The sequence below is a fragment of the Bos grunniens genome, chromosome 26 (assembly GCF_055505025.1).
Source record: "Bos grunniens cultivar Pamir isolate PY7600 chromosome 26, Bosgru_T2T1.0, whole genome shotgun sequence".
Taxonomy (NCBI): domain Eukaryota; kingdom Metazoa; phylum Chordata; class Mammalia; order Artiodactyla; family Bovidae; genus Bos; species Bos grunniens.
In genome coordinates this window covers 36506178-36533887 of record NC_141190.1, presented here as the reverse complement: position 1 = coordinate 36533887, position 27710 = coordinate 36506178, and the positions used below count along the sequence as shown (strand labels likewise).

At 38.2% G+C, this 27710-nt stretch overlaps 1 protein-coding gene across 8 annotated transcripts in view; it reads right to left on the bottom strand.

The window, feature by feature from the left end:
* The window catches only part of CCDC172 (coiled-coil domain containing 172), a 57848-nt gene extending 31044 nt beyond the window's left edge, over positions 1-26804 (bottom strand). The window contains exons 1-3 of one of the 8 annotated variants that reach the window (XM_086379593.1): positions 26639-26804; positions 26004-26148; positions 25747-25832 (exon numbers count right to left, since the gene is read on the bottom strand). In XM_086379593.1, coding sequence (XP_086235719.1) covers positions 25747-25832; positions 26004-26082 — 165 coding nt within the window. In that variant the 5' untranslated portion in view covers positions 26083-26148; positions 26639-26804. Of the gene's footprint in view, positions 1-25746; positions 25833-26003; positions 26149-26306 lie in introns of all 8 variants that reach the window. The other 7 variants (XM_086379597.1, XM_086379596.1, XM_086379595.1 and 4 more) reach the window with 7 other exon arrangements.
* Positions 26805-27710: the final 906 nt, after the last annotated feature.

Below are 27710 nucleotides of genomic sequence, written 5' to 3'. Positions count from 1 at the left end.
ATTTTATTATTTTTTATTTTTTTTTAATTTTATTTTTAAACTTTACAATATTGTATTAGTTTTGCCAAATATCGAAATGAATCCACCACAGGTATACCTGTGTTCCCCATCCTGAACCCTCCTCCCTCCTCCCTCTCCATACCCTCCCTCTGGGTCGTCCCAGTGCACCAGCCCCAAGCATCCAGTATCGTGCATCGAACCTGGACTGGCGACTCGTTTCATACATGGTATTATACATGTTTCAATGCCATTCTCCCAAATCTCCCCACCCTCTCCCTCTCCCACAGAGTCCATAAGACTAATCTATATATCAGTCTCTCTTTTGCTGTCCCGTACACAGGGTTATTGTTACCATCTTTGTAAATTCCATATATATGCGTTAGTATGTCCCTTCTAAAGGAGATCAGTCCTGGGTGTTCTTTGGAAGGACTGATGCTAAAGCTGAAACTCCAATACTTTGGCCACCTGATGCGAAGAGTTGACTCATTGGAAAAGACTCTGATGCTGGGAGGGATTGGGGGCAGGAGGAGAAGGGGACGACAGAGGATGAGATGGCTGGATGGCATCACGAACTCGATGGACATGAGTTTGGGTGAACTCCGGGAGTTGGTGATGGACAGGGAGGCCTGGCGTGCTGCAGTTCACGGGGTCGCAAAGAGTGGGACACAACTGAGCAACTGAACTGAACTGATTCCTTCTATAATCTTATCTTCTACCAGTCTCTTCTTCAATCACTCCTCTCTAGCCACACTGGTCTCCTTGTTATTCCCCAAACATCCAGCCACACTCTCTCCTCAAGGCCTTTGAACTGACTAGTCTCTGCACAAATCTCTTTCTCCAGATTCCTCATGGTTCATTCCTTCATCTCAGTCAAGTCTTGGCTCATCTCTCCTCTTTTCACTAAAGATTATAAGGATGCCTGATAAGACCACTGCTATGTAGGTCTGTTCTGCAAGAGATATGATGATTCAAAAACGTGACACACAGTTCTCTCTCTTTTTCATTTCTTTGAGCAAATATGATTATTGTATACTTAGTAAATCTAAGACACTGTTAGAAATAATGAAGAGTTCAGTAAAAAGGCTAGTTACAAAATAAATACCAAAAACTAGTATTTTTTTCTATTTACCAACAAGTAGGAAAAAAAAGGAAAATATCCCATTTATAACAGCAAAAACAAAATAAATAAAACCACACATAAACTTAACAAGAAGTATCTGAGACCTATATGAAAAAGCCTATACTGAGGAACATAAAAGAAAGTATAAATAAATAGAAAAATACACTGTATTCATGAATGTGAAAATTCATAGTTGTAAACATATCAGTTCTCCCCATATAAACTGAGTATAATCTTAATTAAAACTGCAATATATTTGTTGGATCTTGATAAAATGATCTCGAATTCATTTTGGAAAACAAACAAAGAGAATCAGGAAAATTCTAAAAAATAAATTGTTCTTTCAGAGCATCAAAGATACTGTAAAGCTAATTTAAGTGAATGTGATACTGGTGACAAAACAAATAGATTAACAGAATTATACAGAATACATTAGAACAGACACAAATATACAGTTTCACACAAAAACACAAGCTGGTATATATATAACATGTATATATATATAAAACTACATCATAAAGATGGTGTTTCCAGTCAATGAGAAACATGTGACATTTACCCAGGAGAAAAATAGGCAATCATTTTTATTTATGAGTAAGAAAAAAGCTTGTAAAAGTACTGGAAAAAGACACTGCTTAAACAATGAATTTCAGAAACAAACAAAAGACTTAAAATTTCTAGTAACACAAAGATTCTAAAATTTGATTTAAAAAAGTTACAAATAATAAAATTTGCAACAAATGACAAAGAAAGAGTTAATATCTATTGCATATAAAAAGCTAGAATTCAGTGAGAAAAAGACAAGAAAAGGATATTATTAGGCAATACACAAGGTAACTATGAACAATCCTAACGAATGAAAATATACGTAACCTAAAAAGTTCAAATTAAAACCATAAAAGCCGTCACTGTTGATACATTTGTAAAGAAAATCAATCATTTCTATTGTATAAATAGTGAAATTGTGGAAATACAATCTGGAACTTTTCTGAGGACAATTTGGAAATTATCAAAAGCCTTAAGAATACAGTTGACCCTCCCGTGGACAACACAAGGGTTGGGGGACTGGTCCTTGGTACGGTAAAAAATCTATGTATAATTCATAGTTAGATCTCCATAACCACAGTTCTAATCCTCACATTCAATCCATCAGATCATGCAGTACTGCAGGATTTATTTAAAAGAAATCTTCATATAAGTGTACCCATGCAGTTCAAGCCTATGTTGTTCAAGGATCAACTGTATCTACCAATTTGATTTCTAGGACTTTACCCCAAAAAAATAAGCGCACAAGGATGTATGTATAAAAGTATCATCACAGTGATATTAATAATCACATTATAAATAGAAAATCAGTTACATAAAATATATCATAGCCATTTAATGGGAAACTATGCTACCATTAAAAATTGTTTACTTAGATATATATTTATTGATATATCCAAGGTATAGTAAATGAAGAAAAAGGCAAAGAAGAAAGGGAACGATATACCAATTGCATGCAGAGTTTCAGAGAACAGCAACGAAAGATAAGAAAGCCTTCTTAAGTGGAAAATGCAAAAAAAAAAAAGAGGAAAAAAATAGAATGAGAAAGACTAGCAAGCTCTTCAAGAAAATAAGAGATACCAAGGGAATACTTCATGGAAAGATGGGCACAATAAAGGACAGAAATGATAAGGACCTAACAGAAGCAGAAGAGATTAAGAAGAGGTGGGAAGAATACACAGAAGAATTGTACAAAAAAGATCTTAATGAACCAGAAAACCATGATGGTGTGATCACTCACCTAGAGCCACACATCTTGGAGTCCAAAATCAAGTGGGCCTTAGGAAGCATTGTTATAAACAACGCTAGAGGAGGTGATGGAATTCCAACTGACCTATTTCAAATCTGAAAAGATGATGCTGTTTAAGTGCTGTACTCAATATGCCAGCAAATTTGGAAAACTCAGCAGTGGCCACAGGACTGGAAAAGGTCAGTTTTCATTCCAGTTCCAAAGAAAGGCAATGCCAAAGAATGTTCAAACCAGCACACAACTGTGCTCATTTCACATGCTATCAAGGTAATGCTCAAAATTCTTCAAGATAGGCTTCAATAGTACCTGAGTTGATAATTTCCAGATGTATAAACTGGACTTAGAAAAGGCAGAGGAACCAGAGATCAAATTGCCAACATTCACTGGGTCATAGAAAAAGAAAGAGAATTCCAGAAAAACATCTGCTTCATTGACTATGCTAAAGCCTTTGTGTGGATCACAACAAACTGTGAAAAATTCTTAAGAAGATGGGAATACCAGACCACCTGGTTTGGAGCACACTAAAAAAAGATGTCCCACATCTAAAGACAAAGAACAAACCTCAATGAGACAGTAGGACGTGCACAATCATGATAAAATCAAATTCCATACCTGCCAGGTGGGTGTTTCATAAACTGGAGAACAATAATACCAAAAAAGTTTTCCCACTGTTGTGAAGGTTCTGAGCCCCACGTCAGGTTTCCCAGCCTGGGATCTGACGAAGGGACTGGGAAATACCAAGGAATCTGACCTTGAAGGCCAGTGGGATTTGATTATAGGACTTCCACTATATTGCGGGAAACAGAGACTCCAGTCTTGCAGGGCACAAACAAAATCCTGCATACCCCAATACCAGAGAAAGAGAGAGCAGTGACCCCACAGGAGACTGAACCAAAACTACCTGCTAGCGTTGGAGGGTCTCCTGTGAAAGTGTGGGTTGGCAGCGGCTCAACACAGGATAGGGGTACTGGCAGCAGCAGTCCTAGAAGGTCCCCCTTGGTATAAACCCTATTGGAGGTCAGCATTAACCCTACCAGAGAGCCCACAGACCCCAGGGCTGGGTCACCTCAGGCCAGACAACTAACAGGGAGGGAGCAAAATCACACTCATTAGCAGATAATTAGATTAAAGCTTTACTGAGCATTGTGCTGCCCACTAGATCAAGCCCTGGTTTTTTCCACCCTGTCCCTCCCATCAAGAAGCTTACAGAAGCCTCTTAGCCTCATCCACTAGAGGGAGACAGAAGAATCACAAAGAACCACAATTCCACAGCAGCTAAAACAAAAACCACATTACAGAAAGCTAATCAGGATGAAAACACAGAGAGTTATGTCCCAGATGAAGGGACAATATAAAACCCGAGAAAACAACTAAATGAAGTGGAGATAGCAATCTTTCAGAAAAAGAATTCAGAATAGTGATAGTGAAGATGATCCAGGATCTTGGAAACAGAAAAGAGAAGATGCAAGAAATGTTTACCAAAGACCTAGAACTAAAGAACAAACAAACAGAGATGAACAATACGCTAGAAGCAATCAATAGCAGAGTAACTGAGGCAGAAGAACAGACAAGTGACCTGAGGACAGAATGGTGGAAATCACTGCCCCAGAAGAGAATATAGAAAAAAGAATGAAAAACAAAAACAAAAACTGAAGACAGCCTAAAAGACCTCTAGGACAACATTAAATGCACCAACATTTGCTTTATAGGGGTCCCAGAAGGAGAGAGAGAGAGAGAGAAAGGACCTCAGAAAATATTTGAAGCAATAATAGCTGAAAACTTTCCAAACATGGGAAAGGAAATAGTCAGCCAAGTTCATGAAGCGCAGAGTCCCAGGCAGGATAAACTCAAGGAGGAACACCCCAAGACACATAGAAGCAAACTGGTAAAAACTAAGTTCAGTTCAGTTCGGTCACTCAGTCATTTCCAACTCTTTGCAACCCCATGAACTGCAGCATACCAGGTCTCCCTGTCCATCACCAACTCCTGGAGTCCACCCAAACCCATGTCCATTGAGTCTGTGATGCCATCCAACCATCTCATCCTCTGTGGTCCCCTTCTCCTCCTGCCTTCAATCTTTCCCAGCATCGGGGTCTTGTCCAGTGAGTCAGCTCTTCACATCCAGTGGTGAAAGTATTGGAGTTTCAGCTTCAACATCAGTCCTTCCAATGAACACCCAGGACTGATGTCCTTTAGGATGGACTGGTTGGATCTCCTTGCAGTCCAAGGGACTCTCAAGAGTCTTCTCCAACACCACAGTTCAAAGGCATCAATTCTTTGGTGCTCAGCTTTCTTTATAGTCCAACTCTCACATCCATACATGACCACTGGAAAAACCATAGCCTTGACTAGACGGACCTTTGTTGGCAAAGTAATATCTCTGCTTTTCAATATGCTATCTAGGTTGGTTATAACTTTTCTTCCAAGGAGTAAGCGTCTTTTAATTTCATGACTGCAATCGCCATCTGCAGTGATTTTGGAGCCCAGAAAAATAAAGCCAGCCACTGTTTCCACTGTTTCCCCATCTATTTGCCATGAAGTGATGGGACCAGATGCCATGATCTTAGTTTTCTGAATGTTGAGCTTTAAGCCGACTTTTTCACTCTCCACTTTCACTTTCATCAAGAGACTCTTTAGTTCTTCACTTTCTGCCATAAGGGTGGTGTCATCTGCATATCTGAGGTTATTGATATTTCTCCCGGCAATCTTGATTCCAGCTTGTGCTTCATCCAGCCCAGTGTTTCTCATGATGTACTCTGCATATAAGTTAAATAGGCAGGGTGACAATATACAGCCTTGACGTACTCCTTTTCCTATTTGGAACCAGTCTGTTGTTCCATGTCCAGTTCTAACTGTTGCTTCTTGACCTGCATACAGGTTTCTCAAGAGGCAAGTCAGGTGGTCTGGTATGCCCATCTCTTTCAGAATTTTCCACAGTTTATTGTGATCCACACAGTCAAAGGTTTTGGCATAGTCAGTAAAACAGAAATATATTTTTTTCTGGAACTCTCTTGCTTTTTCAAAAACTAAAGACAAAGATAAAATATTAAAAGCAACAAGGGAAAGTGCCAAATAACATACAAGGGAACTCCAGTCAGGTTATTAGCTGGTTTTCAACAGAAACTCTACAAGCCAAAAGGGAACAGCATGATATATTTAAAGTGATGAAAGGGAAGAACATACAACCAAATATACTCTACCTAGCAAGACTCTAATTCATATTTGATGGAGAAATCAAAGGCTTTCCAGACAAACAAAAGTCAAGAGAATTCAGCACCACAAAACCAGCTTTGGCCTTCCTAGGTTGCACTAGCGGCCAAAAAAAAAAAAAAAACCCCAACCTACCAATGCAGGAGACCTAAGAGATGTGAGTTCAATCCCTGGGTTGGAAAATCCCCTGAAGGAGGGCATGGCAACCCACTCCAGTATTCCTGACTGGAGAATCTCATGGACAGAGAGAGGAGCCTGGTGGGCTTCGGTCCATAGGATAGCAAAGAGTTGGACACGAGAGTTGGACACGATTCTTAGCACAACGCAAACCAGCTTTACAGCAAATGCTGAAGAAACGTCTCTACTCAGGAAACACTAGAGAAGGGAAAGACCTACAAAAATTAAACCCAAAACAATTAAGAAAATGGCAAAAGGATCATACATATTGATAATTACCTTAAATGTAGATGGATTAAAATGCACTAATCAAAAGACACAGACTGGCTGAGTGGATGAAAACATGTGCATGTGTGCATTGCCACTTACCACATCACTTTGCTTGACCCCAAAAATTGCATGTAATTATTTTATACTGTTAGGTTAATGTTCCCATTATGGCTTACAACTGTATTTTATTTTTTGTCTGGCTATTGATTGTGAAAACTGATAAACCTCTTTTACTACTGTGATTATGTAACTATTACTCACTTTAATGCCATTGTATCATGATTGGTCAACAGAAAAATAATAGAATTCTATATCGCCAAATCTATATAATTCAATAGAAAAACTTATAATCACTTTTTAAAAATCCAGATGCATATCAGAATTATCTTGGTGTTTTTTGAAAAATACAAATGCCCAGGTATTGCTTTTTTTCTCCAAAGCTCCAGATATGTTTCTAATGAGCAGCCATGATTAAAAGCAACTGGACTATACGATGATCTTTTACTTTATCTAGGTTGTTTCACCTTTTCTATTTCATATTCAGTGCTCCCATTTCATTTAGTTTATGTTTTCCAATTTCTCCATCTCCTTTTTTGTGTTCTTTCTCAAGCCTTTATCAAGTGTAGTAGAAAAGCTTTTGTATATATGTACATAAATAGTATGTACATGTATTTTAGAAAACTTAACAATTTTTGCCTGCTGCTGCTGCTGCTGCTAAGTTGCTTCAAAAAATTTATGACATTCTGATTTCACTTGTTTGACTTATAAGAACAGAATACTAGATTTCTAATTTTAAAAGACACTTAATAAGCAACAAAGGTTTACTGTATGGCACAGGAACTCTAGTTAGTATCTTGTAATAACCAATAATGGAAAATAATCTCAAAAATAATATGTGTATATATGTATAACTGAATTACCTTGCTGTGTACTTGAAACATTAGAAGTCAACTATACTTCAATAAAATATATATATTAAGAAAAAAAAATGAGAGGAGCAGGAGTTGATAATAAAGAGGAAAAGAACATTTTAGAGTAATAGCCTGATCTATTTTCCTATTGTGGTGGTCACATATCTCCCATTCCGTCCACTTTTCTGTCTTCTCTTGGGAGGAACTGATTAGAATTTTAAGCAAGAAAAACTGGACTATATTTATAACCATGGAACTAGCTTGAACCAAAGAAGCTGAGGTAGGCAGCCTTTCAACTAATCTTGAAATATTAATTCAGGCTATAACAATTCATAAGAACACACAAGCACCAAAGGCTATAAGAAATTCTTCCCAGCAGCACTGAGATGACAGGCACAGCTATACATAGCCAGTTTACCTTTGACCGTTTTCGTTCACCTTTTCTGAACCTATCCGGGGTTCCAAAGTCCATAGACAACCTTCTCAAAATAACCCTCCATCTTCAAAATTCTTCTTCTCCTTTTCCTCAAATAAAACTCCCATTTCCAGAGAATTGCTGATTCAGCTAGGCATTAATCTGACTAGGGAAAGAATAGTAAAATACAAATAGTGGTAGGCCAGGAACAGTCTGTGATGATACTTCTTAATCTGAAAGACTCTCCCTGGGGAGCTACTTGAAATAAGGTGACTTCTGTGCAATTTGACAACTTAGGAAGCAGAACCTTACCTTACCTATCACTACATCTTCCTGTTCTGTCAGGGTATAAAACAATGGAATGCTGAGGGTAGTGAATTTTCATGTACTGCTTTTAACGGAAGATCTATAAAATGTCACAGCTTCTTTAAAACATGTATTTTCCTGCTCATAATAAGAAAATTTGGCACACAAGCAAGAGAAGATCAGACCTCAGTCAAGTATTCCACAATAATGCTAGAAACAGGTTGGAGACATTCACATCAACTTGTCAAACGGCAGCTTTAGTTCCAAGAAGACAGTTCATTCTTCAAGAACTCAAGAAAACAAGAATGGGGGAAAGAACAATTTATATATGCTAACTGTTGGCAAAATGTAAGTCTGAACAGTTTTCACAGAATAACAATGTAAACCCTATAACAGAAGAGAAAAAGAGAATTGCCTGGAGAATTACAGAGATAAAATACTGTATATATCTATAATAATTTTACTATAAAGTACAAATTTTTTTGCTAATCAACTATTTGATGTCCTCAAGAGGTGCAAACAAAGATATGTCCACAAAAAAATAAGAGCAAACAAAGACTCATTTTCTATTCAAAGACAGAGAAATCCTGGATAAAATATAAATAATTTAAAACCTATATCATTAACATAGGGAAGTCAAAAAACAAGACAGAAATATCATGCCAGAAGTCATCACGCTAGAATTCAAGTCCAAAGGGTATCTTTGAAACTGGATACAGGCAACAGGGGCTAGGATTTTAAAAATGCTCAAATATGACTCAAAGTCAAAGCCAAAGGGAGATGAAACTGGATAAAGTCAGGAATAAAACAAACATTTGGGTTGTTATAAGCTTCTACACAGCAAAGGAAACCATAAACAAAACAAAAGACAACCAATGGACTGAGTGAAAATACTTGCAAATGATGCTACCAACAAGGGATTAATTTCTAAAACACATAAAGAGCTCATACAGCTTAATATCAGAAGAGAACTCAATCAAAAATTGGGCAGAAGACCTAAATAAACATTTCTCCAAAGAAGACATACAGATGCCCAAGAGGCATATGAAAAGATGCTCAGTATCACTAATTATTAGAGAAATGCAAATTAAAACTACAATGAGGTATCACTTCACACCAGTCAAAGTAGCCTTTATTAAAAAGTCTACAAATAATAAATACTGGAGAGGGTGTGGAGAGAAAGGAACTCTCCTACACTGATGGTGAGAACAAAGATTGGTGCAGCCACTATGGAAAACAGTTTGGACATGCCTTAAAAAACGAAAAATAGAATTACCATATGATTCTGAAATCCCATTCCTGGGCATATCCCTGGAGAAAACTATAATTTGAAAAGATTCATGCACCTCAATGTTCATAGCAGCACTATCTGCAATAGCCAAGACATGGAAGCATGTCAAGAATGATAGATGAATGGATGAAGAAGATGTGGTATACATATATAATACAAAGGAATAATACTCAGCCGTAAAAAAGAATTAAATAATATCATCTACAGAAACATGTATAGACCTAGAGATTATCATATTAAGTGAAGTATGTCAGATGAGAAAAATATCATACGATAACATTTATCTGTGGAATCTGTGACGCAAATGAACTTATTTATGCAACAGATGCACAGACACAGAAAAAAACTTATGGTTACTAAAGGGGAGAGTAGGACAGAGCAGAGAGAGAAATCAGGAGTTTGGGATTACCATATATATATACTACTATAAATAAAATAGATAAATAACAATGACCTACTGTCTAGCACAGGGAATATCATCGTCTTATAAGAACCAGTAATGGAAAAGAATCTGAAATAGAATATATATACACACACATACACACACACATATATATGTTATAGCTGAGAAAAGGAGAGAAGCTAAAGGCAAAGGAGAAAAGGAAAGATATACACATCTGAATGCAGAGTTCCAAAGAATAGCAAGGAGAGATAAGAAAGCCTTCCTCAGTGATCAATGCAAAGAAATAGAGGAAAACAATAGAATGGGAAAGACTAGAGATGTCTTCAAGAAAATTAGAGATACCAGGGGAACATTTCACACAAAGATGGGCTCAATAAAGGGCAGAAATAGTATGGACCTAACAGAAGCAGAAGATATTAAGAAGCTATTGCTGCTGCTAAGTCGCTTCAGTTGTGTCTGACTCCGTGCAACCCCATAGACGGCAGCCCACCAGGCTTCCCCATCCCTGGGATTCTCCAGGCAAGAACACTGGAGTGGGTTGCCATTTCCTTCTCCAATGCATGAAAGTGAAGTCACTCAGTCGTGTCCAACTCTTCGCGACCCCATGGACTGCAGCCTACCAGGCTCCTCCATCCATGGGATGTTCCAGGCAAGAGTACTGGAGTGGGTTGCCATTGCCTTCTCTGATATTAAGAAGAGGTGGCAAGAATACACAGAAGAACTATACAAAAAAGATCTTAATGACCCAGATAACCACAATGGTGTGATCATTCACCTGGAGCCAGACATCCTGGACTGCGAAGTCAAGTGGGCCTTAGGAAGCATCACTAAAAACAAAGCAAGTGAAGTGATGGAATTCCAGCTGAGCTATTTTAAGTCCCAAAAGATGATGCTGTTAAAGTGCTGCACTGAATATGCCAGCAAATTTTGAAAACCCAACAGTGGCCACAGGACTGGAAAAGATCAGTTTTCATTCCAATCCCAAAGAAGGACAAAGCCAAAGAATGTTCAAACTACCACACAATTGCACTCATCTCACACACTAGCAAAGTAATGCTCAAAAGTCTCCAAGCCAGGCTTCAATAGTATGTAAACCGAGAACTTCCAGATGTTTAAGATGGATTTAGAAAAGACAGAGGAACCAGAGATCAAATTGCCAACATCCGTTGGATCACAGAAAAAGCAAAGGAGTTCCAGAAAAACATCTACTTCTGCTTTATTGCCTATGCCAAAGCCTTTGACTATGTGGATCACAACAAAAGCTGTGGAAAATTCTGAAAGACATGGGAATACCAGACCACCTGACCTGCCTCTTGAGAAACCTATATGCAGGTCAGGAAGCAACAGTTAGACCTGGACATGGAACAACGGACTGGTTCCAAATTGGGAAAGGAGTATGTCAAGGCTGTATACTGTCACTCTGTTTATTTAACTTATATGCAGAGTACATCATGCAAAATGCCAGGCTGAATGAAGCACAAGTTGGAATCAAGATCGGTGGGAGAAATATCAATAACCTCAGATATGCAGATGACACCACCATTATGGCAGAAAGCAAAGAGGAACTAAAGAGCCTTTTGATGAAAGTGAAAGAGAAGAGTGAAAAACCTGGCTTAAAATTCAACATTCAAAAAAGTAAGATCATGGCATCTGGTCCCATCACTTCATGGCAAACAGAGAAACAATGGAAACAGTGACAGACTTTATCTTTTTGGGCTCCAAAATCACTGCAGATGGTGACTGCAACCATGAAATTAGAAGACACTTGCTCCTTGGAAGAAAAGCTATGACCATCCTCTCTCTCTTTAGTCTTTAATTTGTGTCCACCCCTTGTGACCCCATAGACTGCAGCCTGCCAGGCTCCTCTGTCCATAGGATTCTCCAAGCAAGAATACTGGAGTGGGTTGCCATTTCCTTCTCCATGGGATCTTTCTGACCCAGGAATTGAACCTGTGTCTCCTGCATTGCAGGCAGATTCTTTACTGACTGAGCTATGAGGGAAGCCCTAGACCAACCTAGATAGCATATTAAAAAGCAGAGAGATTACTTTATCACCAAGGGCTTATCTAGTCAAAGCTATGAATTTTCCACTAGTCATGTACGGATGTGAGAGTTGGACCATCAACAAAGCTGAGCATGGAAGAATTGATGTTTTTGAACTGTGGTGTTGGAGAAGAGTCTTGAGAGTCCCTTGAACTGCAAGGAGATCCAACCAGTCAATCCTAAAGGAAATCCGTCCTGAATATTTATTGGAAGGGCTGATGCTACCTTGGCCACCTGATGTGAAGAACTGACTCAGTGGAAAAGACCCTGATGCTGGGAAAAACTGAAGGCAGGAGGAGAAGGGGATGATGACAGAGGATGAGATGCCTGGATGGCATTACCAACTTGATGGACATGAGTCTGAGCAAATTCCAGGAGTTGGTGATGGACAGGGAGGCCTGGTGTGCTGCAGTTCGTGGGGAAGCAAAGAGACACAACTAACAACTGAACTGAACTGATACATATATGGATAACACGTGTTATATACATATATGTATTATATATATGCAACAGAATCACTTTGCTATACACTTGAAACTAACACAACATCATAAATTAACCATATGTCAATTTTTAAAAATACCTAACAGGAAATTGCTGACAGAGACTACCTCTGAGTCTGGAAATAAGGCAGAGGAGTAAGTATAACGACTTCAACACTATCAGACTTTTCAACTAAAATGCTGCTTTTGTTCTTTGCAAAAAAAAAAAAAAAAAAAAGTGCCTATGCTGGCCATGCACGTGGAGTAAGAAAAGTCCACCACCAGTTTAGAGATTCAGCAGCGAAGTGAGCTGCCTCTGTTGAGCCATGAACAGAAAAAGAATCATACCCTAGAACCCCCAAACCCACACTTGTATCGTTCATGGATGTGAGATTCGAATGTCTCCTAGCCAGGCAATGCAGAAGTCCTGAGCCCAAAAATTAACATGAAAATTCATCCTGAACAAATGAACTCTGCATGGTTCTGACAGCAGGGCTGAAACTGCTCCTTAGGAACATCTTTTTTTATCAAGACTAGGTAGGACTCCCAAGAAAGGAAAGTTCTGCTAAAGGTAAGTTCACAATAAAAAATTTTAAGGCTCATAACAAAGTGTACCACCACGTGAAAACGTCAACAGATGTCACAAGCAGAATTCACAGAAGAGCAAAAAGAAACAGTGAATTCTAAGAGAAAAAAAGTTTTATTTATTCACTCAATAATATGTAACACCTACTGTAATTCAGGCACTGTTCTAGACAGTAAGAATAACAGTAGTAAACAAAACAGAGGAATATGTATTCCGTGTGAAGTTTACATCCACAAGGGCTTCACAAGTGGTGCTAGTTGTAAAGAACCCACCTGCCAAAGCAGGAGACATAACAGACTCAGGTTTGATCCCTGGGTCGGGATGATCCCCTGGATGAGGGCATGGCAACACACTCCAATATTTTTGCCTGGAAAATCCCATGGACAGAGGATCCTAGCAGGCTGCAGTTCATAAGGTCACACAGAGTTGGACAGGACTGAAGCGCCTTAGTACACATGCAGCACAAGAAAAGATAAACAGTAAACAGATCAATATAAAAACACGTCAAAAGAAATTAAGAGCTACAAAGAAAAATAAAGCAGAAACCAGGAAAGAGAGAGAGATGGCATGAGGTTTATATATGGTTTATATGTTATTTTATATATGGACTTAGGGGAGGGTCAAACTTTTTGATCTTATGACTTCTGGTCTTTAAGATTTTATAGCCTTGAAAAATTATTGAGGATTTTTATTTAATTATTTTTTGTGAGTTGTATCTATAAATATTTTCAGTATCAAAGATTAAAACTGAGAAACTTTGAAAATATTTAATTCACTTAGGAATAATGACAATAAATTTGTTGTATATTAAAATAAATGTATTTTTATAAAAATAACATTTTCCAAAACAAAATGAAGTAAGAAGCACTGCATTTACATTTTTGCAAATCTCTTCTAAGTCTGGCTTAACAGAAGACAACTGAATTCTTATATCTGCTTCTGTATCCAATCTCTTGCACTGTTTCTTGGTTGAAGTATATGAAGAAAATCTAGCCTCACACAGATGTAGAGCTGGAAATGAGAGGAGTATTTTAATACCCTAACTGAATAATTATGCCATATTCTTCAGGAACTTAATGAGTGGTAGTTCCTTAAAGGTTAGTTGCAATGTGGGATCTGAAACCATTTCAATAAATTTTTCATCCTGTTACAATAAAAACCACTGGTCTATTTTGTGCTTTGAGTGGATCTTCTATCCGTGTATAATTAAAACTGCGTGCCGGTCATTTCGAAAATATTCCTTCACTGAATTATTCAGGTTCTCCAAAAGTTGATACACTCCATAATGCAATATTAAAAACTAACATTTATTAACATCACCTACAAACTCAGAAAAATCTTTATGTACTGGGAAACCGTACATATAGTGACAAATAGTGACACATACAGTGAACACAGAGTGACACACACACTGCACATATAGTGACAAATCTGAGTCTTTCAACATTGTAATTTTTGTGTGAAAGGTTGAATATTATCATTGGCAAAATAATAATATTTGCCTTGACATGTCAGGGTCATTTCATTCATTTTTGAGAAAATTATGCCAAATACTCAAGTTTAAATAACTACACTTATCTGTCAATTATTCAAGTAAAAAGGATGCTCCAGAAAAAGAATAGTTAGTTCATATTGAAACTCAATCATATAAATACTCTCCTGTGAGACAATCATTGTACTTCAGAATATCAAAGTACTTTATGTGAACTTCCCATTTCATCCCACACAATATTAAAAATACATACACAGAATGGTTAGTTTCAAAACAGTATTTTTTACACTTTAATCAAGGGCATACAGTGAAACTGGTGGGTTTTGCTTTCTCACTGCGAGCGTGTGGCAGTGAATAGTACAATGACTACTAGAAGTTGTTGCCACTGCCTTAATTTGTTCTGAGGTGCCAATATTTGCCTTTGACTATCAATGTACATATCAGAACAGTGCAAATGACAAATAATAGCTTTATATTATTAAGAAAATAGTTTGACCTCACAAAATTCTTCCTATAGATCACAGAACTGATGCTTTCAAACTGTGGTATGGCATAGAGTTCCTTGGACAGCAAAGAGATCAAACCCATCAATCCTAAAGGAAATCAACTCTGAATAGTCTTTGGAAAGACTGATGCTGAAGCTGAAGCTCCAGTATTCTGGCCACCTGATTCAAAGACCTGACTCACTGGAAAAGACCCTGCTGCTGAGAAAGATAGAGGGCAGGAGGAGAAGGGGGCAACAGAGGACGAGATGATTGGATGGCATCACTGACTCAATGGACATTAGTCTGAGCAAACACCAAGAGACAGTGGAAGACAGGGAAGCCTGGAGTACTGTAGTCCATGCGGTCACAAAGAGCTGGACACAACTGAGCGACGGAACAACAATGGATCATAGACCACACTTTGAGACCCACGGCTCTAAAGTGCCAACTAAGCTGAGAGGTAAGGTAACCAACCATCAAGATTTACATGTGACTGTTCCAACGTGAGAACTCAAAGTCTCACATTCTCATAGAATGGTTGGCCTCCTTACTGGGAGAGAGCTAAAAGAAGTGTGTATAAAACACCAATAGCTGAGAGAAGCATTTCAAGCAGAGAAGACACTAAGTGCGAAGGCCCTGAGGTCAAAGAATGGCTGGTACATTCAAAAATATTCTTTCAATCAAGGATTCAAAAACCCACTGCAAAGGTACACACTCTAGAAAATCAGATTATCCCTAGTGGCAAGCTACTAGAAAATGCCAGTGCTACATTAAAATATCTGGTGAATTATTCTAGTTCCCCATTTTAGAAAAGAATTCATGACAAACATTATAAGGCTTTCTTTAGAGAACTACACAGAAAATTTAAAGTAATTACAGAATTTTTAAAAAGCGAGAACATCAAGAATTTTGAATTTACAGTTAGGTTTCTATAGTTGAAGTTGCTTAATGTCAACCCTCTATTTAAGGTAGAACTTTGTTACATAATTTATTTGCCAGTTACTCTTGGTATCATTTAGTTCAGTTCAGTTCAGTCGCTCAGTCATGTCCGACTCTTTGCGACCCCATGAATCACAGCACGCCAGGCCTCCCTGTCCATCACAAACTCCGGAGTTCACTCAGACTCATGCCCATCGAGTCAGTGATGCCATCCAGCCATCTCATCCTCTGTCGTCCCCTTCTCCTCCTGCCCCCAATCCCTCCCAGCATCAGGGTCTTTTCCAATGAGTCAGCTCTTCGCATGAGATGACCAAAGTACTGGAGTTTCAGCTTCAGCATCATTCCCTCCAAAGAAATCCCAGGGCTGATCTCTTTCAGAATGGACTGGTTGGATCTCCTTGCAGTCCAAGGGACTCTCAAGAGTCTTCTCCAACACCACAGTTCAAAAGCATCAATTCTTTGGCGCTCAGCTTTCTTCACAGTCCAACTTTAACATCCATACATGACCACAGGAAAAACCATAGCCTTGACTAGACGGACCTTTGTTGGCAAAGTAATGTCTCTGCTTTTGAATATGCTATCTAGGTTGGTCATAACTTTCCTTCCAAGGAGTAAGCGTCTTTTAATTTCATGGCTGCAGTCATCATCTGCAGTGATTTTGGAGCCCCCCAAAATAAAGTCTGACACTGTTTCCACTGTTTCCCCATCTATTTCCCATGAAGTGATGGGACCAGATGCCATGATCTTCGTTTTCTGAATGTTGAGCTTTAAGCCAACTTTTTCACTCTCCTCTTTACTTTCATCAAGAGGCTTTTTAGTTCCTCTTCACTCTGTGCCATAAGGCTGGTATCATCTGCATATCTGAGGTTATTGATATTTCTCCCAGCAATCTTGATTCCAGCTTGTGCTTCTTCCAGTCCAGCATTTCTCATGATGTACTCTGCATATAAGTTAAATAAGCAGGGTGACAATATACAGCCTTAATGTACTCCTTTTCCTATTTGGAACCAGTCTGTTGTTCCATGTCCAGTTCTAACTGTTGCTTCCTGACCTGCATACAGATTTCTCAAGAGGCAGATCAGGTGGTCTGGTATTCTCATCTCTTTCAGAATTTTCCACAGTTTATTGTGATCCACACAGTCAAAGGCTCTGGCATAGTCAATAAAGCAGAAATAGATGCTTTTCTGGAACTCTCTTGCTTTTTCCATGATCCAGCGGATGTTGGCAATTTGATCTCTGGTTCCTCTGCCTTTTCTAAAACCAGCTTGAACATCAGGAAGTTCATGGTTCACATATTGCTGAAGCCTGGCTTGGAGAATTTTGAGCATTACTTTACTAGCGTGTGAGATGAGTGCAATTGTGCGGTAGTTTGAGCATTCTTTAGCATTGCCTTTCTTTGGGATTGGAATGAAATCTGACCTTTTCCAGTCCTGTGGCCACTGCTGAGTTTTCCAAATTTGCTGGCATATTGAGTGCAGCACTTTCACAGCATCATCTTTCAGGATTTGGAATAGCTCAACTGGAATTCCATCACTTCCACTAGCTTTGTTCGTAGTGATGCTTCCTAAGGCCCACTTGACTTCACATTCCAGGATCTGGCTCTAGGTCAGTGATCACACCATCGTGATTATCTGGGTCGTGAAGATCTTTTTTGTACAGTTCTGTATATTCTTGCCATCTCTTCTTAATATCTTCTGCTTCTGTTAGGTCCATACCATTTCTGTCCTTTATCAAGCCCATCTTTGCATGAAATGTTCCCTTGGTATCTCTAATTTTCTTGAAGAGATCTCTAGTCTTTCCCATTCTGTTGTTTTCCTCTATTTCTCTGCATTGATCTCTGAAGAAGGCTTTCTTATCTCTTCTTGCTATTCTTTGAAACTCTGCATTCAGACGCTTATATTTTTCCTTTTCTCCTTTGCTTTTCATTTAAGAGTTGTTCAATGAATGTTTGTTGAGTGAATGAATAACAGAAGTGAAGAGCATAGCTAATTGATTTTCCAGGAAATCACAAATCAAAAGGTAAACTTTTTAAGAGGTATTCTTTTGTGCTGTATATTCTTAGGAGGCTAGCAAACTCAATGTTAATCTCATACTTTCTGCATACTTAGCCACAAACTTACTGTCTTTAATTAGAAGATCATTGTCTCAGTTCCTGGAAAAGAAGTATTTCTTTTCTTTCCTGTTTAAAATGCTTCTAACATTTCAGGGTAAACAATTTATTTAGAGTAGCTCTTTTTAATGGGAGAAGGCGATGGCACCCCACTCCAGTACTCTTGCCTGGAAAAATCCCATGGGCGGAGGAGCCTGGTGGGCTGCAGTCCATGGGGTCGTGAAGAGTCAGATACGACTGAGCGACTTCCCTTTCCCTTTTCACTTTCATGCATTGGAGAAGGAAATGGCAACCCACTCCAGTGTTCTTGCCTGCAGAATCCCAGGGACAGGGGAGCCTGGTGGGCTGCCGTCTCTGGGGTCGCACAGAGTCAGACACAACTGAAGTGACTTAGCAGCAGCTCTTTTTAAAAAAGGAATAGAAGCACACTAGTAGATTTAACAATTAGAAACAATGCAGTAGATTCTCCACTTCATGGATCCAAGCCAGGAAATGTGCAATGTTTGTGATTTATACGCATTTGCAAATAGAAAGGCTATCTGGCATACTGTTATATGGTTTGCTCTATACTGCTATTACCATGAAATATTACTCAGATTTTCTTAAGATCATGAAAACAAAGCTGAGAAAAAGGAGTCCAACAAATGTTATATGTAATAATATTTTACTTCATTTAGAAATAAAATCATTTCAGTTATATTAATATAGAGAAAGATTACTACTTCTCAGAGACAAGACCCTCCCATAAAAGAACTGCAACCAATTATATGACTATTAATTAAGTAGGCCATCTAGAAAATATATTTGCAAAATGGCCAATAAGCACCTGAAAAAATGTCCAATATTAATCTCATTAGGAAACTGGAAATACAAACCACAATGAACTACCACCTCCCAGCCCCTAAGATGGCTATCAAACAAACCAAAAATTCCAAGAAAGCAAGTGATGGTGAGTATATAGAAAAACTGGAACCTTCATATATTCCTGGTGGCAATGTAAAACTGCCACTGCAGAAAACTTGGTATTTCCTCAAAAAGTTAAACCTATAATTAACCATATGACCAAGAAATTCTACCCCTAGGTGGAATACCCAAGAGAACTGAAATGTAATGTTCGTACAAAAACTTGTACACAAATGTTCACAGCACCATTACTCACAATAGCTAAAACGTGGAAATAACCCAATGTCCATCAACTGATGAATGGATAAACAAAGTGCATCCATATGATGGAATATTATTCAGCCATTAAAAAGAATCAAGTACAGACACATGCTATAACATGGATGAATCCTGAAAACATGCTAAGTGAAAGAAGACAGCCATAAAAGGCCATTATTGTATGATTACACTTACATGAAATGTCCAGACACAGAAAGTAGACTAGTGGTGACTGAGAGCTCATGAGGTTTGAGGGAAATGAAGGAGTGACTAATATGGGTACAGTTTCTTTTTGGGGTGATGAAAATATTCTGGGCTCAGATAGTGATGGTTGCACAACCTTTTGAATGGACTAAAAGCCACCACTCTGCAACTTTTAAGACATATCTTTATTTTTTAAAGTAATCTCACAGTTATGTTCCCCAGCTTAAGAAATAAAACATTATAGATACAGCTGAAATACCCTGTATATCCTTCCCTGATTACATTTGTCTTCTACTCCCATCAGAGATAATCATTAAGTTGATGTGCTATTATCATTCCTATGTACAGCACTATAATTTCACTATATACATATAAATCCCTTACAAGATGCATTATTTGGGCTGTGTGTTTTTAAATGGTATCATGCTTATGTAACTTTTATAGGTTGTTTTTTTTTTTTTATCACAAAGCAAAGTTATCATGACAGTTAAGTAGTTCAGAAGAAGGACAAAATACATGAGAGTAAAAGGTTTACAACAGTCACTGCAGAGACTGAGAAAGAGAAATGCAGCAGTTTTCCAGGCAGTGTGGAGGTCTCAACTGAGACTAAAGCCAACATCCATGTATATATACATTGGATCAAATGTCTCCTAGAATTTCCTGAGTGTTGGCATAGTAGTAAATAATCGACTCACCCAGAATATAATTCTGGAAATAGGAAGCTGAGATAGAATGAAGAATAAGGTCACTGAACATGTGGAGACCAAAGAACCAACAGGTCAGGAAGGTAGCTGAAGAGTACATAGACAATGACATCATACAAGATGCTGGCAAGAGCTGAGATAGAGTGGAAGCCTGAGAGCCAGGTGCCAAATTCTAAAGAACAAGGGAGATTACCCAGTGAGTGAGTAAAATGACAGAAAAGAGCAGGGAGGAAAGTTGGCAGAGTCTAGAATACAGGATTAACCACCACAAGCAAGTAGAGAAATAATGTCCTAGAAGCAGCACTGGGGAGTGAAGAGGACATCCATCAAACCATCAATTATGAGGTACCTTGGATGTGAAAGAAAAATTATTTTTCATACAAGAAACTCCAGATTCAGTGACCCCCATGGACTGTAGTCCGCCAGGCTCCTCTGTCCATGGGATTCTCCAGGCAAGAATACTGGAGTGAGTTGCCATACCCCGCTCCAAGAAGGACATGGACTTATACAACTGACCAAGGTGAATAAAAAAGGGGAAATACACCTAAACTTCTATGACAACTTTAAAAAATCAGCTACACATGTTTAAGACAAGAGAACTTGGTAATTTCATGTGGAAAGGTCAGAGATTAAAAGCAATTAAGTATAACTTCCCTCAAAAGCGCCGAAGAATTGATCTTTTTGAACTGTGGTATTGGAGAAGACTCTTGAGAGTCCCTTGGACTGCAAGGAGATCCAACCAGTCCATCCTAAAGGAGATCAGTCCTGGGTGTTCACTGGAAGGACTGATGCTGAAGCTGAAGCTTGCGAAGAGTTGACTCATTGGAAAAGACCCTGATGCTGGGAGGGATTGGAGGCAGAAGGGGTCGACAGAGGATGAGATGGCTGGATGGCATCACCAACTTGATGGACATGAGTGTGGGTAAACTCCAGGAGTTGGTGATGGACAGGGAAGCCTGGCATGCTGCGATTCATGGGGTCGTAAAGAGTTGGACACGACTGAGTCACTGAACTGAACTGAACCCTCAAAAGTGTCTTGGTCACGATTAACACAGCTACAGGTATATATTAAACTATGGTAAGGAGAATTTGAACTTTATTTTTCAAAATTAAGATTAAATAATTCAAATGTATTGTTATTTAAACAAATGTTAATTGGAGAAAAGAAATGCCTTTCTTTTATCTATGTTTTAAGCAACTTTTCATCAACAATAAAATGAAACATAAGTAGTATACAAATTTTTGATTAAACTTCTTAAAAAGGGGAAAAATCTTAATTACACAGCTTCATTATTATAAATGATAATAATTTGTGATTTGTTCTTTCCCTAATTAGGTAATAGAGTTCAGTTCAGTCACTCAATTGTGTCAGACTCTTTGCGATCCCATGGACTGCAGCATGCCAGGCTTCCTTGTCCATCACCAACTCCCAGAGCTTGCTCAAACTCATGTCCATTGAGTCGGTGATGCCATCCAATCATCTTATCCTCTGTCATCCCCTTCTTCTCCTGCCTTCACTCTTTCCCAGCATCAGGGTTTTTTCCAATAAGTCAGTTCTTTGCATCAGGTGGCCAAAGTATTGGAGTTTCAGCCTTAGCATCAGTCCTAACAGATTAAGACTCTGCCTGCTGTTCTAGGAGAGTTCATAATTTTTATCAATTGAAAAAAAATGAAAGCATACATTCTGAAGTAAAGAAGTAAATGAAGCCACCTTAAGTTACTTGTTTATTTCAATACCATTTTCTTTTAAAAATTCATGAAATATTATTTCATTAGTGTTATGATGTTTATGTAATAGATTAAAACTGGAAGAAGAAAAAAGTAAAACTGCCTCAGATTTTCCTCCATTTACTTCCTCTTGAGGGAAGATGGATTTATGTTAGGTTTTTTGTAATATGTTTCTAAAGATTAAAATGTCCCAATTTTAACCATATACTACTATTTTTAAAAGAAAAACTCTTTCAGATGCTTAAAAAAAAACAACAAATGTCCTCGAGTCCCTAATTTTGATTTTTCCTGTCATCAATATTATAAAACCTTTCCTTGATGATCAAAAGCTATAGGTATTGGTAAGCATTAACACAAATCCAGAGCATGTTCTTGTCTTTCTGTTTTCACATTACCAAACCTAACCAGGCATATCATAGTTCTCCAATTCACAAAGTACTCATACTACATAATCTGAGACTTTTGCAACCATATATTTTAAAGTACTCATTGAGCCCTGAAAAGCAAATGCTATCATTCAAGTTCTAATTACATGCTACTTGGGTTTTACAGAACAGAAAAATATAAATACTATACTTCCTGAATTCATTTTTTGACCACAAGCAACTTCCAAAATAAATGCCCAAAATACTTTCTGAATGTATCACTGTGCAAATAGCTCAACCACTTGGCCTATTCAAATTATGTTCTAGTTTCTCCTTATGCTGCTTCTACTTGATAAATTGGTCAATAAATGCCAAGTCAAATATGCAAGTAAATATATTTTCATTGTTATTGGCAGACATATAATTAACTCTGAGAATAAAAGAAACAAGAAATCAATTTATGATTACTTCTTCAGTTCTTCCCATTCGTCATTTACATTGTAATTGTGGTTCCACTTTAAAGATCTTTATATACACACACACACACCCCATGTTGACTATATAATAAATCAAATTATTTCAGTTATAAATTAGTACTGTATGAACTGTGAACCACATATGTTAATTGTATTAGTAAAAGCAATTGTATTATTACCCACATATATGAGCTGATTAAAAAGCAATGTGCATTCATGAGCCTATATTAATTAGTAATTTCAGCAAATGTTTCCAAGCAATGCTAGGGATTTGCTCTTTCTTCTCTCAAATAAAATTATTTGAATCAGCTTTTTATGTATGTGTATATATCAACAAACTACATTTCCATTTTCAGCAAAATAGGCTTTTAACTGAGAAAATATTACAAAGAGTAAACTTACTATTTTTCTAAAAATATTCAAGAATAAACCTTTTTTTTCTTAACAGTTGTTATCTGCTAGGTCAATATTTTTGCCAATCCAGGAAATACATATTTGCACAAAAACTTACATCGCTATCCTTTTAAAAATACTGCCCTAGACTAGATGCAAAAGCTTCAGACCCTATTATACATGAATTCCATGAAGAAAAAAGTTTAAGATGAGCTTTAAAAAATGTTTTAATAAAATACACTGTCATTACTCAATTACTACTTTCATTATTGTCATTTGTTTTTAAATTATATACCATGAACAAGTCATTTAACCTCTCTTTTTCCTCCCCCAAAAAGGGGAATTAATGATGTTGCTTCATCACAGTATTCCCGGCAGGATTAAAAGAGTTAATACAAGGGAAGCATCTAGAACAGTGCCCAAAATACAGTAAGTGTGCAATAAGTGTTAGATATGCATTACTTAATTCCATATGTTTTGCCTATTACTTGTATTAGCTTCTAGTTAACAATTTTGAAAGTATCTTAATTATTTTTAAAGAGGAAATTAAGCTACACCATGACATTCTCAAAACTTTGCCCATGCCATCAGCTTTTAGAATTATTTTTAGCAGTTAGTTTATCTACTACTCACAGGCAAAATAGGACCTAAGGTCTCACTGAACCATATTTCCAAATTCTATTTTAAAAGACAGTACATCCTGAATATTCATTAGAAGGACTGATGCTGAAGCTGAAACTCCAATACTTTGGACATTTGATGCGAAGAATTGACTCACTGGAAAAGACCCTGATGCTGGGAAAGACTGAAGGCAGGAGGAGAAGGGGCTGACAGAGGATGAGATGGTGGATGGCATCACCGACTCGATGGACATGAGTTTGACCAAGCTCCGGGAGTTGGTGATGGACAGGGAAACCTGGCATGCTGCAGTCCATGGGGTCGCAAAGAGACATAACTGGGCGACTGAACTGAACTCTCCCTATTATCTCCCTTTAGTACTCATTCATTCAAAACACTAATGTATACTGTGTGTTATGGAATACAGGCTGTGGGAATAAAAGATGGTTAAGAAAAAAATTCCAAATACATTGCCCACAAAAGAATGAGGGATACAAACACAAATACAAGTATGCTCTGTTTAATGATAAGGTGATATCCCAAATGCTACAATAAAAACAATCTTTCCAAGATGTACAAGGGAGGGCTCTCGGGTGGTGTTTGAACAAGAAAGGAAGAACTAAAGAAGCTTGAGAGGTGAAGAAAGAATCTATGATTATTTTATCCAAAAAGAGAACTGGAAATTTCTCACAGTGTTAAGCCTATTTGACTTATTTTAGCCAACAGACTTCGTCAAACAGATTTCCCATTGCACACTGCTCATATAATTTATCTTTAGGAGCTGGATAAATATTTTTGTATGGGTGTCTGCCCTCCACTCATAGCAAGGCTATGGGTGACCTATTTGGATGATGTGCTTAGTTCCCATCCTCCCAGAGCTCAGAGAGATCTTCCAAAACCCACTTTTATCACACCATTCCCTAATCAAAATCCTGCAATGGTTTCTTCCTATTCCCAGGCATCAACCCCTGCTTTGAGAGATTTCTCTCCACAAATGCCTTGCCTGTGCCTCCCTTTTGTTCATATTCCCCCCCTGCTTCAAATACTTTTCTCTTACTATTATACTTCACTCTGCCTCTCCAAAATGCTATCCACATTTCAAAATCCACCTTGAAGATATCATCAGATTCCTTTGTTTCTGTGTAAAATAACAGAACTTTACAAATGCTGCAGAAAAGACTGAATGCTAGTGAAAAAAAATGATTCCTCTGGATGAAAGACATTCCAAAATGTGGCAGAAAACTGAAAAATAAATGGTAAGATGCAAGGAGGGTTCCAGAGGGAGGGGACATATTTGTACCTGTGGCTGAATCATGTTAATATATGGCAGAGGCCAATACAATATTGTAAAGCAATTATCTTCCAATTAAAATAAAATGTGAAAAAAAGAAAGTCATTATAATAAAAAAGGTAGAGATTCCTTTGAAAGTTACATTCAATTGTTTCATCAACACAACACACTTCTTAAATTATTTATTCTTCTAAACTTATTTCCCACACCAACTACTTAATTGAATCATTCTTTTTCCAATGGCATTATGCTCTTTTGAAACGTTAACCATTCCACAACACGGACCATGAATTCTTCATGACTTACACTGGTTTCTATAGGACAAATTCATGTTAGGGTGGAAGGTGTCACCAGATTCAGAACTTTAAATATTACCAGACAGCATGGAACACTCACTAACATAGTAGCATGCTTCATGATGGTGGGTGGGTGCGTGTGTGTTTGTGTGTGAGTCTGTGTGAGTCTGTGTGTCTTTGTACATGTTCATACATGTCCGATTCTTTGTGACCCCATGGACTGTAGCCCACCGGGCTCCTCTGTCCATGGGATTCTCCAGGCAAGAATACTGGAGTAGGTTGCCATTTCCTCCTGGAAGGGATCTTCCCCACCAAGGGATCCAACCTGCATCTCGTGGGTCTCCTGCACTGGCCGGAGGATTCTTTATCATAATCACCACAGGGAAGGACAACTAGTTAAATAGTATCAAATTCTCAAAAAGTCAAATAAAAACACCTTTTCAAGTGATAATGAGCAAGTTCTGCATGTCAATACCTTAGATTCCAACTGGATTTTCTCTTTATTCAGCTGCTCTGCTGCTTTCTTAATTTTCTCACGACATCTGTTTATTTCCGACCTTACTGTAATAAAAATTAAATGCTTAAACACGTCCATCTCTCTGGAGTCCCTATTCTGGGGCCTGTGATAAGACACCTTTCGGCTGTCTTTCCCCGACCCCTCACTACCCTGCCCACTGCCCCCGGCCTTCCCTCCGGCTCCAAGCCCCCAACTCAAACAGCAGAGTCCCTGACCTTCCCGCATCAAGCGGCGACTCTCCTCTGCCTGGTGCTCGGAGAATATGATGTGCTGGAACAAAGACTCCAGACTCATCTCAGGCCGCGCTCCTGCCGCTCCCGTCTTCGTCCTTAAAATATTTTATAACCGAGTCTGAGGATCCTGGAAAGCAGAAAGAAGCCTGATTCCAGGGTCATTTCTGGTTCGGCCTCCAGAGGCCTGTCCCCGGCCTGTCTTTCCCCCGCCCCCAGCCCAACAAGGACGGGGCCCCTACGGGGTGAGGTGAGGCCCAAGGCTCCAGGGCCTCAAGTTGGACAGACTTTTTTTCCCTTCTGTGCGCCTTCGTTTCTCCTGTGACCTGTCTCAAACTGCCTTGTTCCTCTGGCTGAGCGCAGCTCCCCTCAGACAAGGCCTTGGCCCCTGTGCGGGGTTCTTTTTCGTTCTCGTTGGGGGTGGAGAAAAAAAAAATGGAGTCACCGAGGCCTGAGCTTTGGAGCAGTTTGGACAGCAGCCCTTTCTGGGCTCGGGCTTTGCCTCTCATTTCCCTGCTCCGCAATGCCCAGTCTCAAATAGAAAGTCCTCAAAGCAATCTCTCAGCAAAATACGTACTTGCAACAATATAGTGGGCTGCACACCTAGCAGAAGGCCTCACCTCGCGGGGTTCTCTGGGACCTGAGCCTACGGTGTCTCGTTGGGCCCATTACGCGCATTCAGTTGTTTTGCTTGGTTCCGCTCTGGCAATGTGGCCCCCAACAGTCTTTAGGTCGTCCTGGGAGTTGGAATGATCTGTCTCCAAGGCACAAACCCAGTCTTATAATAAAGTACAAAGTGCCTGTGATTCTAAATATAAACTTTTGCAAAGTTTTATCATTTGACGATGGGAAAGACTGCTATAAATGTACAATGTCTGACATTCGCCTTAATCATTCCTTTGTAATCAGGGCATATCTTTTTTGTCTGCTTTTAAATTAATCACTGCCTTTTGTAATCAAGCTGTGGTAATATTAACACTTCAATATCTGCGTAATATGTGTCAGAGACCAAAGTGGTTGCTAATTAAAGCTTAAACATGAAAGGCACCTTTGGGACTTTGGTATGGGATTTTTATATTAAAAAATAAAATATTTTTAGTTTCAGTAGGTCAAAATATTAAGATTATAATAAACATTTGACTTTCTGTCTAAATGTTAAATTCAAAGTGGCTAAACTTTAATGAAATGTATTTAATATTAAGTAAAAAATGGTAAATGTAAATTCTGTCACATCATTTGTATAATAAACTTAATTAAAATTTCAATAATGCTATAGCATAATTGGTTATAAATGTTAACCTTTTTTCAAGACTTGTATGCAAAAACTTAATTTTTAAACTTTATTATAAAAAACACATACTAAAAAGTGTAATGAAGTAGAAAATAATTTCCCATAAATATATCATTCAGAAGCAAATGTTAATAATGTTTTGGTTATTGCCCTTCAGGTAATTCCTCACCATGCATTTGCATTTTTTCTTTACAAATGCATGGTGAATAAGTAATAATAATAGTTATTATCTGTTGAGTATTTGCCAGGTACTATTCTGAACACTGTAAGCCCTTTTGAGATGATTTTTACTATTACCTTCAGAGCATAGTTGAGGAAACTGAGGCACAGAAGTTAAGTATTTTGCAAGATTGCACATCTAGTATGTAGCAGAGCAAGCTCTGAGATCAGAGGCCATGAAT